This window comes from Haemaphysalis longicornis, unplaced genomic scaffold (genome assembly GCF_048455015.1).
Source record: "Haemaphysalis longicornis isolate Haplotype H1 unplaced genomic scaffold, Haemaphysalis longicornis Haplotype H1 scaffold_9, whole genome shotgun sequence".
In the NCBI taxonomy this organism is placed as follows: domain Eukaryota; kingdom Metazoa; phylum Arthropoda; class Arachnida; order Ixodida; family Ixodidae; genus Haemaphysalis; species Haemaphysalis longicornis.
Genome location: NW_027526460.1, coordinates 10,921,604 through 10,936,055, shown reverse-complemented (window position 1 = coordinate 10,936,055; position 14,452 = coordinate 10,921,604). Strand labels below are relative to the sequence as shown.

Here is a 14,452-nt window from a genome sequence, read left to right as displayed (position 1 = left end):
GTACTCTCTCTCTCCGCGCTCTCATCTCCTTCGGGCGCTGTGAATATAAAGCGGCACGCCGCGCTCCGACGGTCTCAGTCGACGGTCGTCCGCGTTACGCTTGCACTCTCTCGCAGTACTCCACGATTGCTTGATGCAATCGTCGAGCCCCTAACTGTGCACTTTACGGACCACAAGGCACTCATTCTCGTTTGCAATAAAGACCGTACCTGAGCATACGTGTACTGCATGTGCATTGCATGGTGAAAATGGAAAATTACGCCCACCTCCCCTTCGCGTGAGAATCCCTGCTATAAGCGTAATCAATACGATGAAAAACGCCAATGGAACCCCCCATGAGATGCGTTGCATCACACCAGGGTTCTCGCGAGGGGAGGTGGGCGTAATTTTTTAAAACACAAATTGCGCGCATCTAATGTTGCTTCCTTAGCCTTATTTTTCGCGCTCAACTTCTTGATGTGCATAAGCACTCATGTTTTAAAACGCTTCTGTGCGTTGTTTTCTAACAGAGTGTTTTTCTTTCTTTTCTCAGTGGTGTCGTGATGCCTCCGGTAGGCGGCTATTTGGTGGAACGTTACAACTACAGGGTTGCAACACTGGTTGTAGCATTACTTCTTGCATTGTGGGTGAGTTTTCTGGCTATTTCACCACGTTTCTATCGCGAAGAAGTTTATCACAAACCTTCATCTCAAAGACATTAAATAACTGCTGCGTTAGTTACCACTGATAATTTGGGCCACATTACAATGACCCCAATTTTATTTTAAATGATTGATTGTGGGGTTTAACGCGCCGACGCAACGCAGGCGATAAGGCATGCCGGAGTGGAGGGCTCCGGATTAATTTTGACCACCTGGAGATCTTTAGAGTGCGCCGAAATCTCGTACACATGGGCGTTTTTGCTTTTCGCCTCCATCAAAAAAGCGGCCGCCGCGGCCGGGAATCCAACCCGCGACCTCGCGCTCAGCAGCACAACGCCTTAGCCACTGAGCCACCGCGGCGGGTACCAAATTTATTTTATGGATTGAGCTCCTCTCATTTTATAAACATTGCTCTCAATCTCACTAAAGATAGTCAGTAAATAGCGTTTCTAAAGATCCTATAAGAGATGCATGGGTTACATCTTAGCCTTTAATTTGTGCAGCAAGGTGGACACTGTATGCCTAAAATAAAGTAACGTGTTTACTGTGTCAACAATTCAAATTCAAATTAATTTTTTTCACAACATAATACAATGTCGACGGTCTCCCTGGCAAGAAAGCTATTGCTACAGCTTGACGAGGCCAGGGAGCCAAATTGGCAGCTCAATGACGACTGTGGAAAGTACAGTGCAGTTACAACGAGGGATACAGCATGCAGTACCTTGGAGAAGGCCGATAAAGATCACAAAGAATAAATACAATACTTGTATCATGAGCTTGAACGCATTGGTTCGGCGTCATATAATCATGTACAGGTAAAAGAACAGACCAGACAATTCACGCATATTTACACAAACAATATAGCAAATAGAATTCAAAAGCAATCATTTCCGACAAACGCATTACGTAAGGAAGCACGTGTTAGTGTTCCATAATTGCCGCTAATTCCCTGTAATTTATTAAACATTCTTGGAATGCTGTATGCCAATGACTGCCAAAGATAATTGGTTCGTGGGCATGGAGCGAGCCATTGTCCCGGGCCACGAGTTGTATAAGTGCTAGTTCGTAGATCTAGACCACATAATTGTGTTGTATTAATAATTGCTTAAATTTATCATTTGAAAAGTGTAACTGATATGGCAGACGGTAGGAATAAAGCTGCTTAATATTGTTTATTCTATGCTGCTCAAACAATTGCTCAGTCGGATGAAGATACGGGACGTTATTTATACATCTGATAGGTTTCTTTTCTAACAGCAGTAACGTGTTAATATTTTTCTTGGTTGTCGTGGCCCAAACTAACGTACAGTAATTTAAGTGTGACCGTTAAGCTGAATATAATATTTGAAGTTTAATGTTCAGCGGGAAGAAGTCGCGGCATCGCTACAGTGTGCCCACTGCGCATGACAGTTTTTTTTTTTTTTGCCAGTAATTCAACATGGACGTCCCATGTCATGCCGTGCGAGAGCACCACTTCCAATAGTTTGTGCTGCTTAACAGTGTCGATTTGCGAGGCACCCAAGATCAAGTCTTCGCCTACATTTACATTTTTATTTTTAGGCGCGAATAAAATGCATTTGGTTTTCTTTGTTTTAATTTTTAAACAGTTTTCATTCGACCAAGCGTGTAATTGTGTTACGGTAGAATTTGCGGCGGAAAACGGGCAGGTTGCGTCAGCATTGCTAATTAATTACTAGTATCATCTGCGTACAACACAAATTTGGCTTGTTTATCAATAGAAATTACATTGTTAACATAAACATTGAATAAAACTGGTCTCAGAACACTTCCTTGCGGTACACCGCACAATATCTCCTTAAATAAAGACTGATAGCCACTGTGCACAACGCATTGCTCTCGATTAGCCATATAGGATTGCATAAGCGCGTGCGAGACACCACGGATTCCATACTTGTAAAGCTTTTGCAGAAGAATTTCATGATGCAGAGAATCAAATGCCTTGCTGTAGTCGATGAATATTGCAAGTGTAAGTGTGGAGGCTTCTATGTTTTTTTATGTTTTTAATATGATTTCTTTCTGTAAGAGCAGCGCAGACTCGGTGGAGGAGCCTTTCCGGAAACCATATTGGCGTTCGGACAAAATGTTGTGCTTACAAAAAAAGCTTCAAGCCGCACCAAAATAATTTTTTCGAAACCCTTTGATAGCACTGGTAGGACAGATATGGGTCTATAGTTAGAGGCATTGTTTTTGTCACCACTCTGAAATATAACAGACACTTTAGCGCGTTTCATTTTCTGCGGAAAGCAATCAGACTCGATTGAAAGGTTAAATATAAATACCAGATACGGGAAAACAAAGTCGAGGACGTGTTTTACATGTTTAATCTGCATGCTTTCACTGTCGAGGGATTTGCTGTTTTTAAGTGACAAAAGCTTGATTAACTTCCGAGCTGTCTGTTGGTTTCAAGAAAGCACTTGCGGGAACATGGTGGTCGAGAGTACATGACATGTGGTTGGGGGACGTAATTGATGAAGTGGTCGTCGAAGTGTTCAAAAGTGCTGTCAGTGTAAGGGTCTCGCCACGAACAGTTAGTTCTGACGTTTTCGTCGTCCCTGTGCGTTTTCCCAGTGCATCATTTATAATTTTCTATTTCTGGTCATGACGGATTGCGTCAAAAAACAGCCTACTGGGCTTAGGCCTTTCGTAGTTAGGTGGTCAAACGAATGCGCAGTGTTTTAAATGCTTTATGCGTCGCCAAGGTGCGTGTTTTTAAAAATTAGCGATGAAGCTTGTTCTTTTCTCGTATCATTTTCAGCTGATCAGGCCCAGTCCATGGTTTCCTGATACGCTTTCTGGTTGTGAAGGATTTTATCGGAAAACAAGCGCTGTAGTTTCTAGCGAAGATTGCTAAAAATTCATTGTAAGCGCCTTCTGCGGTACCGTGCTGAAGAACGGGTGTCCAGCCACTTTCGCGAATTTTGTTACTGAACTGCTCCAACCTGCACTCAGTTATGCTCTGTTAAGTTCCTTCGGGGGAAGGGGGATTACAACGACTATCGCAAGAGGAATACACTATAAATATCGGACAGTGCTCGTTCAAGTCACAATTGATAGTGACAGCTGCTGTCACAGTCGCGTCGGTGTTGGTCACAAGAACGTCAAGGATTGTTGAACTTGTTAACGTCACGCGGGTTAACGTTTTAATGACATTTTTAACGCCACAGGCAGTCAAAACGTTTATTAGTTTTTTCGAATGAGTGGTCTCAGCAAGAAAGTTAATGTTGAAATCCCCACCAAGAATCAATCGAAGCCTTTTAAATGACGCGTATTCAAGCAGCGCATCCACAAATTCTATAAAAGTATTTGTATCGCCGCTGGATGGTCGATGTAGAACAGATATAAGTGTGTTCGTGACTTCAACACTCAGTACCTCGTAGTCTTTGGATACCATAGTAAATTGCGGTAGCTGGTCTGGTCGTAGCAACTGGAAATGAATGTGAAGATGGCAACACCACCCCCACGCTTGTCGGATCGGTTCGCTAAAAATTGCTTGTCGCCCCGGTAAAGAAGGTGGATTATTGAATGAGCTAAACCACGTTTCCGTAGCATGATATTGTTGAAGCGAAACGCGAAGTGGCTAAGAAAGAAAGCGAAGGGGTCATATTTGTTTGTAAGAGAGTGGGCAATACTGATTCAGTTTATTGCTTACTGATTCCTCACTGAATAAGTTTTTGATAACTTGCTTTAGGGCGAGTATGTAAAATATAGCCAAAATAAAAAATGAACATGGTCAAGTTGATAGAAATCCCTAAGCGGTCTCGTGGGCATAAAGTATGCCTTCTTCAAATTCAAATTTATTATATTCTCAACATAACAACCTTGGCGTATCACATTACACTACATTCAAAGTATACTATATTTAAAAAAAAAAAAAAACATTGGGGCACGTGCTCTTTTCCGCACGGGGCAGCCAAATGGGCGATACGGGCCGCTACGCCAACGTTTTCGGGGTGGCTTCGGAGAATGCCTATCTCCGACCACGAGCCTGATTATAGGAGAATTTATTCTACAAACTTGTGTCCTCTAAAACGATTAACTAAAAGGTTAATCAACGAGCAATTGTTTGTTGCATGCGGGGTGACATGATTTCTTCAAAATATTATTGCTCGCTTGATCAAAATTTCACCGGCAACGATGGCGCATACCCACGAATTCTGCTTAAAGGGCGGTGCTTGTACTACAAGGATTTAAAAATGGGGTGTCTAGTGCCCACCGCGGTGTCGCCGTAAATACGAATTTTTTGTTCTTCCTTCCAAATCAGGTAAATATAACTGACCCCTTAAATCTACGTGGTTACATCGATGTTTTGCAGCCGTCTTGCTTATATTCGGACTGAACTCGCCCCGAAACGGAATAAGTAATCCAAGCGCACTACGCGACCGTGCTTGATAACGTGTGGCAGCATTTCGTTGCCGCCTCGGTTACAGTGGTTGAAGTTCGCCCGTGTTGGCTCTCCTTATGATCGCGCTGAGAGACCGCGTTCTTTCGAGTAGAGGTCAGAACGAAAGGAAACAAGAAGGGAAAGAGGGGTGCAGCCGAGGAAGAGAGTGAAGTAAAAACCGGGCGTATGGCTCGCGGGAGCACCATTGCAACGCTTTCGAGGCCACTCATTCGTGGGAATAAATAAATAAATAAATAAATAAATAAATAAATAAATAAATAAATAAATTTGAGTTTGAACGCTCCTAAGCTGTCCTGGGATGTGAGGCGCGTTATAGTGAAGGCTGCGGAATAATTTAGGACACCTGGGGATAATTAAATCTCGACGCACAGGCGTTTCCGTTTTTCGCCTTTAGCAGAAAAACGGACGCCAGTGTGCGGATCAGACTCACGCTTGGTTCGTGGATAAAACTTTGCCAAAATACTGCCCCAGTACTTTTTGTAGCGCGGTTCACACGAGCCCAGATTGCTTAGCGCATAGGTAGCCTTAGCAACGTACGTTTAAGGCAAAACTTGAGTACATCACAAAGACTATGAGTGTTATTTTAATTAGAAATACGCATTTCATTCATTTTTTGGAAAAATCGGCTGTGAAAATCGGTTTCGAAACAGGACGACCCGCGCCATCTGTTTCTGAGCGCGCGAATTGTTCGCGTGTTGGTAGGATTTGAGAGCGCCAGGTGTCTCGCCACTACGGACGACGAAGCCTTGGAACGTAGGCTAGCGCGCAGTTGGTGGAATTATGCCATAAAAAGCGCCTCAGAAACTTCGAAATAATGTTACATGCTATATAATAATTATCCAATGAGATGTTTCGGCTCCGTATTTTAAGCATTAAGTTCTCCTCCGCGGATACGAAGGCGCACGTCGCTTTCTGTCGCTGCTTGCACTGGTAGAATGACTAGAGCCGTGTGTTGGCGCGGGATGAGAAGTGTGTGCACGCAGAAATAAAATATTTTACCAAGAAAATCCACTCCCATTGCGCGGATTCGCTTTATCGTGTTTTCACGTGCCTGTCGTCAAGGGCATCGGCAAGGGGGTGCAAGAGGGGCACTTCCCCCCCTCCTCCCAAATCCACGTCAAAACAATTGCCCCCTTCCCCCCCACCCTTTCCCCCGCAATGCAACGCGTTTGCCCCCTGAAGACAAAATCCTGCCGACGCCCATGCCTGTCGTGAAGGGCTCTGGCAGTACTAAGTTAAGAAGCACGGCACAAATCGTTTCCTTTTAGTCCCAGTTTGGTAAGAAGTGTCTGAGGGAAGTACATATTTCTTTTTGATGTACAGAAAGGGAAACCATAAAGTTTCATGGGCTGATGTCACGTCGAGCGATATAGAGTGGACCACTTTTTATTTAACAAGCTGGCGCGATCCCTCTGTTTGTGTGCAGGTTCCTGTCATGACCGCTGTGTGGATCTCGAGAACCTTCTGTTCGTACAGGACGAGGAAGTTAAAAGTAGTCAGTGCTGGAGAGGAGAGTTTCCTCCTTGCGGACAGTTTCGTCAACAAATAAAATGTCGGCTCCAGAATTCCGGTTATCTGTCTCTTTTACAACTTGGAGAAAGTTGTACGGGTTCTGCAGGGACGGATCATCCACGGTTAAAAAGTTCGAATAAAGCGGGCCCACGGGCTTCGCCCCCCCCCTCCCCCCCCCCCCCTCCCCCCCCCCCCCCCCCCCCCCAACGGCTGGAAAAAAGGGCAGACTTCGTGGTTTGGTTCGAAAAAGTTTAAGCCTCATGCTATTTCCTCTGATTGAAGCAGAGATTTTCTATTTCGATAATTAGGGCTTCCAACAGGCGGTTTCTTGCATAATGTGCATAATCCCGAAGTGAGCTCACAGTTCATCCGTCTCAACTAAAAAAAAATCTGCGGTTGATTCCTCTGTCATAGGAATCAGTAAAACACGAAAGTGCAATGTGCAGCGAAATCTGCAGGTGAGCATTATTTGCGGGTCGGCGGCTGTCTTGTGGGTGTGATTGACGAGCGACATCCTACTGGGGGGCCGCTTCGGCAAAGGTGCACTGGCGTCATTTCCGTGACGGATATGACGTCAGTGAAATCTTGGGGTATCGCGGTATAAAACTCTTTCGTGTTAAAATATAAAACCCCGAAACGAACAACCCCAAGTATAAAGTACTGTTTAGTACTAAAGGTTGTTTCTCCGCAAGAACACGCTGTGTGCAGGGGTGCACCCTTTACAGGCCACTTCATTGTTGTACTGGTGTCACTTCCGTGACGGATATGACGTCAGCGAAATCTTCGTGTATCCGGGAATAAAACACTTTCGTGTTAAAGCTTTGCACTCGCCCAAAAGCACACATCGCGTAGAGCGACGGAGCCGATCCAGCTGATGGGCAGCCAGACTGAGATTTGTTGAGGGCCAATGTTTAAAATCTCATCAACAAACTGTCCCAGCAAAAGGCCGTAAAACGCTTGAAGAAACCTTCCTTCCTTCCATAAAAAGAATAAAAATAGAAAACATGGTAATGCGCACGCAAGCCGTATTTCAGAGTTAAATTTCTGCTAAACGCACAACTTCTTTTTCTACATTGTGTTCAAGTAGAAAATGTTTGTAAAAATGTAAATTTTTTATGCAATTAAATAGCGGAAATGGTGTTTTTAACATGAATGTGTATTCTGCTCTTATAAGAGTGTATATTGCCTGCAAAAAATGAAAATTTATTGCCTGTTTAAAAGGAAAATACCTGCGGATAAATAAAAATATGCATGACTGTTTATTAGACAGCGTTATTAAAATCATTTTTGTGAAAGTTCGGTATGGTTCTCCTCTTGTATAAGCGCCACACTTTTTCTAAAGGATCTATTTCCCCGGGTGGTGAAAAAATTTGAATAATAAACCATTTAAAATAATTGTTGTGCTCAGTCGGTATATGCTGTCACGTGGCCAAAGACGACGCAGTTGTCTTCAAGGAAAACAAGTTCACTGGAGCGAACTTGTGCTCCCCTAACAACTCAAAGAATACAAGCGGCGAAGCAGCAGTCGCCAAAGTGACGTGCGAAGGCGAGCGTCGACGATTCGAATGCCGCGGCGTCTGCTGTGCATGCTTTTATCTTTCGGCGCGAGTGTTTCTGGAACCGTCGATTTACATCCAGAACATTGTAGATCAGAGAATATTATTCTGCGCTAGTGACGTTAGGACGAAACAGTCTGCTTATCTGAATGAGATAGCCCGTGCGGCATAAAAATAAAGAATGGAAGGCGTGCTTCGCTTGGTACACAGATAACCGAGCCTGGCGTGGCCGGTCAGTAAAAACCAACAATAAATAAACAAACCCATTAATGGTTCGCGGCAATACAATGCACATATCACTACTTGTATGGAATTGTTGCCTGAGAAGAGCTTACATTTCTGCTGCTAGATAATTGGTAGCGTATTTACTGTAAGGATGCGCGAACAATTTCTGAAAAAGGCCCGCCTTTCTACTTCGGCAACGCTTGCATCCAGGCAACCAACGCGTACGCTGCGGAATCAGTGAAGCAGATGGAAGCTATTTTGCACAAATGCATTTCTTGATTTTTATACGGAAGCTGTTGTCTATTGGTGCGAGGGTAAACATCGCTAAAGGTTAAGACAAATGACTGCACTTTTAAGTTTCGTATGTGTTTCTTCTTCGTACTGACTTCTCACGCAGTTCACCCTTCCTTCAGTATGAACCAACTAGCCCGACAAATCCTAATGCTGTCTGTCTCTTCGTCTCCGATTACGATCTTTCCGCGTTCTCTGTGAGAAAGTAGGCACTCAGGCGATGTGCATGAACACTCCGGAGATTTTTGTATAGTCCTCATTTTGCTACAGGGCATAGATGAGGAAGTATGAGGTGATGATGACGAAAGTTGATTAAATGAACATAAAAATGTTCGCTTCGCGGATGAAGTCTAGGAGGGAACGATGATGGGGCCCATGTATCCATGCTGTGTATGCGGTCGCGTGGAGTATGTAGGGAATTCTAAAAATTACTGTCAAGTCTCAAGAAGAACGAGACGGTAAGGGGGAGGGGGGGGGGAGCAGGGAGGGCTTTCTTACCTCCCCCCCCCCCCCCCCCGCTTTTTAAAACCGGGTCCCAAGCACTGTTAATCTGGTCCTGGGGCTCTGTGTGGGTAATAAAAACGATTGTATCGGTAACTTCTCTCCCAGTTAAAGTCTGTCACAGTACCCACAATTTCCAGATGCACTGCTGCTTCAGTGCACTGCGCAATATTTACGACACAGGTAGACGACCTCACCGGAAGCGGATCAGAAGTTACAATGGGCAATGACGCTGCAATGAAAAGCACTGACTTTATGGACGCTGGCGCAAAAGTGTCATCTTTTGATATGATGCAAGTTTCATCCGCCGTGTCAATCCTGCCATCAAATATTTGTATGAGCCCATTGCCTCTAATGGACAGTTTTTCAGCTATATGTAGCCGCATTCTCGCGAGTACATTATGCGCACCCATTTTTAGGGAGCGAAGCCCCTTAGCCTAACGGGCTCGGACTGTTGGGGTCTCTTGTCATCATCGTCTCATGTAGTCACGGTAATTAAATACCGTGACACTCGTTTTTCAACTGCTCGCACTATAACATAACGCGCACTGAAAGAAAAGTGTGTAATGGATAAAACCGGTTCAAAATAAACTAACGTTATTTAAAGATTTGTGGAACGCTCCCTGTCTGCGTCAGCAATCGTGAAGCACAAGTAGAAGCTGTTTGTAGGCGGGTTATAATTTGTGTTACACTCAACCACGGGCCTGGACGCTAGGCCTGATCGGGTCGGGTGGTCGGTCGAAGCACGAAAAGGCATACTTACCTGGTGCCGGTGCCTTGTTGATCACTGAAGATGAGCCCCCATGGCGAGGCGCGGGCATTGCGCTGCGCTCGCGCTGACCCCTGCCACTACCCCAAAAGTGGGCAGATGGGGCATGAAAATTGCTTACATCCGGTGCAGCGCAAGAGAGCTCGGCGCCCCCGCCTCAGCAAGCGCGCGATTTCTCCTCCCACCGGCACTTCTCCGGCGCCCGATCAGCGCTCGCCGTGTGGCAAGAGAGAGGCTTACAATCTTTGAATTCACTTTTACACTGCATCGTTCGCCCCTCCCCATATTTCACGTCGGCGCAAATGGCCCGGGATTGTCTTTCCGCAACTTTGCACTTCTGCTACGGACATACACGCGTTTAGTTGCAAATGCAGGTAGAGTAATTTTCATCCTCCAACATTGCTGACTTTGCTTTAAACAAAGCTTAGCCGACTGGAAGCTGCATGACATGCGCACCGCGTGGCTATTGCGTCAAATTCAGACACTGTATGCAGCGCATTACACACAGTTACACTCAGAGAGAGAGAGAGAGAGAGAGAGAGAGAGAGAGAGAGAAAGAGAGATAGATTTTTATTAGATGAAAGCAGAGAGGTTTGCCTGCATGTTCCCGCCTACATGCTACTCCGCGGGGATGGGGAGAAGGGAGTAAAGGCCCTAAAAGAAGTAGGGCAGAAGAGAGGGGGGGGGGGAAAGGAGATGCTCAAGAAAAAAGTGAACATGAAGCTATGCGTGGTGACGTAGAAGTCCACACAGGACCCTCTATTCCAGCGTCGTCTCCCATGTGGGCTGTCTCGATCACAGTCTACTTTACTTTGTAGACCGTGGTTGGGAGATGCCTTCACGAAAGCCTACTCCTTCCTCATCGGGATGGCCAGTAGTGCCCACTGCGACGGCTGCGAGTTTGAAGAGACAATCGAACACGTGTTTTGTTCTTGCCCCCAGGATTCATCGGAAAGACACGTTTTGGCCGCCGAGCTCAGCGAATTGGACAACCAACCGTTCAAAGTAGAGACTATTCTAGGACACCGACCCCTGCAATCAACTTCGCAGAAGGCAGCAAAAGCCCTACGGCGTTTCACGCCTGAATGAAAGATTTAGCCCATGAAGGGACTAAAGTTTTGGCGCGACCCCGCTCCTATCCCCACTTTTTCGCCTGCCCTCTCTTTCATCCCCTGAACACCCCTTCCCCAGTGCCGAGTGGCAATCCGGGCTCTAAGCCAAGATAACCTCTCGGCCTTTCCTTTCGCTTTTCTCTCTCTCTCGATCTCACAGGTGATGCTAGATTGTCTCTGCGACACCGATTTCGTGTAAATGGTCAAATAATGCAACCACCACTTTTCTCTGAGATGATGGAGAGGGCGAGGGTCCAAGGAGACCTTTTAAAGATATAGATCCGTAGCTGAGGCCCTCAATCTTTTGTGCGAGGTGATTTCTTTCCTGGATGTATGCTGGACACTCTAGAAGGACGTGCTCTACTGCTTCCCTCGATCCACAATTATCACAATAGGGATTTGCAGTTAGACCGAGGCGACGGCGGTAGTTCTTCGGTGCTGGGTTGAGGCGAAACCGGTGGTAAAGAGTTTCAAGCTTGCGTGTATAATAAAACCTAACCTTGGCCGTGCCGACTGTGGATGCTGTTGGCGTGGCCTAGCGGCGCGCCCGAGCAAGTCCAAAGCGGCAGCAGGAGCAGCGTCCGGAATGCCACGAGAAGAGGCGAAGAAAGCTCCGCTTTAAAAGACAGACGGCTTGGCATCGTAAAGCACGAAGTATAGTGCGAAAACGTATGAGATGTTTCATCATCACTGCTCGTTCAGTTAAGTCGCTGGCTTTTTCTACCTTTTCATCATAATATTTTACCATTGTCCTCTGCCTCTTTTGCTTCCTCTCTGCGTTACATGATTAAGAACCCTGGCCAACTGCCGTTGTTGTCGTCAAAAGGGCAATTTGTTGTCAAAAGGGCAACAACGGTCATCCAACGCATGACAAGATATATATAGGAAATATCTCGTCTAATGGGGACGACAGCCCTCGAGGAAGAGATATTAAATGTGAGAGAGAACAGCTTTTATGTTTGTGAGATGGCTGCAGCGCCGAATGACTTGGAGTTAATCAACCGGACGTTTCATGAGGAAGTGGGGAAGGACCCACCACTTCGCGGGACTGCTTTCGTCTGTCAAGCCGGCAGGTGAATGAACGACCGGTCGAAGGAAGGAAGGAAGGAAGGAAGGAAGGAAGGAAGGAAGGAAGGAATTAATGAAGGAAGGAAGGAAGGAAGGAAGGAAGGAAGGAAGGAAGGAAGGAAGGAAGGAAGGAAGGAAGGATTGAAGGAAGGCAGGAAAGTTAACCTGCCTAGAGTCTAGTTTGCCATCCTGCTCGTGGGAAAGGGAAAATAGGCAAAAAAGAGAAAAGAAAGAATGAAGAAAAATTGGAGCAGACAGGCATGCCCAGCGCTGAAGCACTAAACGTTCAAGTTCAGTGATTGACACTGGAGTCTTTCAGTCTGGTGGTTAAGTTCGCCGCCCGTAGAAAGCGTATGAGTTCCTTAATCGCCTCCTGAGCGGATGACAGAGAAGGCCAGTGACAGTATTAACGACCGGAAAGAAAATGACGGTTTTCTGGGATTCCATTGGAAATCTTTGTACTGTAAACCACAGCTTGAAATGTGCTTAATAATAGGAAGGAGCGCAAACCAAATCAGGCGTGAGATTATAGAAGCGCATGAAATGGCCTTACTTGGTAGTACATACTCAAGCAAGGCGTTCATTAAGTTGCCTACAAACGAGAATGAATTCCTGTCTACCACGTGCTGTGCGGCATGTGTGGCATAAATGTAAGGCTTGAATAATAATATTTTTCCACTGTGCAAATGATTGAACTCCTTAGGGTGCCGCTGTGTATGTATAACATCTTACTTTGATTTTCCATTTCTTAAAGTTATTTTCTTTGAACTGGTGGTTAGAAACAAGGTACAGCTTTTCCCCAAAACATTCAGTTAAGTCAGTGCTCCTTTTGTCGTCTTTCACGTTTTCGTTCCCCTTCGCGCTGTGTATAACTATAATAACGTATCAACTCGACAATCGCCGATCAAAAATAGGAGTCTTATTCAAACCCACGAATAAAAAAAATGTCTGCAAAAGCGTCCAAAATTCGAATAAAAATGTCGAAAAATGGCAACAACCGTGTAACGCCCTGCATTGTCACACACATTCAGAATTGACAAAAGAAACACCTGTACTCGTTATTACAGCGTAAATGGAGACAAATATTCAAACAAATTTTGAAAACTAAAAAATAAGGCAATAGAAAAAATGAACTTTCACAAAAATGATCTGACAAAGTAAAAAATATGCATCTTATACATCTACCACAAAAACCCAAAAATAAACAACAAATCCCGCAAAAGAACACTTAAAATACAAATAAAAATTGGCAAAAAGTGCCGAAAAGCCGTGTAACGCACTGACTTTCCACAAAAATGCAGAATTGGCAAAAAAAAAAAACACCTGTCATCATTATAATACCCAAATGAAGATGGTCGAACGAAATATGCTCTGGAGGGGTCGGACAAAATGTTAAAAAGCAAAAAATACGACAAATGGGAAAATGAAATTTTCGCAATAATTATCTGATAAAACCAAAATTAAAAAATAAGACAAATGGGAAAATGAAATTTTCGCAATAATTACCTGATAAAACCAAAAATATACCCCTTTTACATCTCCCGGAAGCCCCCCCCCCTCCCCCCCCCTTCCCCCCCCCCCCCCCCCCCACCCGTCCCCCACCCGTCCCCAAGAATAAAGAGAAAAGCGCGCAAAAGACGTTGAAAATGCGAATAGAAATGTCATAAATATGAAAGCCGTGTAACACCCTGCATTTCCACAAAAAATGCAGATTTGGCAAAGAAAAACACCTATAATTGTTACAATAGAGTAAATGGAAATTGTCGAACAATATGTTGTCTGAGGTGGTCGAACAAAATGTTAAAACTCAAAAAATAAAAAAACTGGGAAAATTTTCACAAACATGATCGAACAAAACCAAAATATGCATCTTCTACATCTTCCGGGTGCCCAAAACCAAGGAATAAACAAAAAAGCACGCAAAATTCGTTCAAACTGAGAATAAAAAAAATGCCATAAATACGAAAACCGTGTAACGCCCTGCATTTCCACAAAAAAATCAGGTATGGCGAAAAAACACCTGTAATAAAGCTAATAGGTTCAGAAGAGTTTTAAACAACCGAAAAATAGAAAATAGACAACAGAATTAAAAAAAATGATCTTCTAAAATAAAAAATATGCACCTTGGGCATCTTCCCCCAGACCCAAGAATAAACAAGAAATGTCCGCAAAAAGACATTCAAAGTACGAATAAAAATGGCGCAAAATGGCGAAAAGGTCACGGGAGGTCCTGTGCACTCGCACTGACCGTTATAAAGCGTCTGTCTGTCAGCAAGAGCGGACTGCGAGCGGCGAGTGGTCTGAGTTTTTTTTTTTTTTTTGTAGGCTGCTCTAATCTCACGGCAGCCATGAGA

General features: G+C 44.6%; 1 protein-coding gene and 1 non-coding gene across 2 annotated transcripts in view; both read left to right on the top strand.

The window, feature by feature from the left end:
- LOC144151449 (MFS-type transporter SLC18B1-like) overlaps positions 1-6,627 on the top strand; it is a 46,177-nt gene extending 39,550 nt beyond the window's left edge. The window contains exons 12-13 of the mRNA XM_077682501.1: positions 533-626; positions 6,491-6,627. Coding sequence (XP_077538627.1) covers positions 533-626; positions 6,491-6,613 — 217 coding nt within the window. The 3' untranslated portion in view covers positions 6,614-6,627. The remainder of the gene's footprint in view (positions 1-532; positions 627-6,490) is intronic.
- A 3,277-nt stretch (positions 6,628-9,904) lies between these two features.
- On the top strand, positions 9,905-10,074 carry LOC144154008 (U1 spliceosomal RNA). The gene has a single exon (XR_013319431.1). It is a non-coding gene; the product is annotated as a U1 spliceosomal RNA (small nuclear RNA).
- The last annotated feature ends 4,378 nt before the right edge of the window (positions 10,075-14,452 follow it).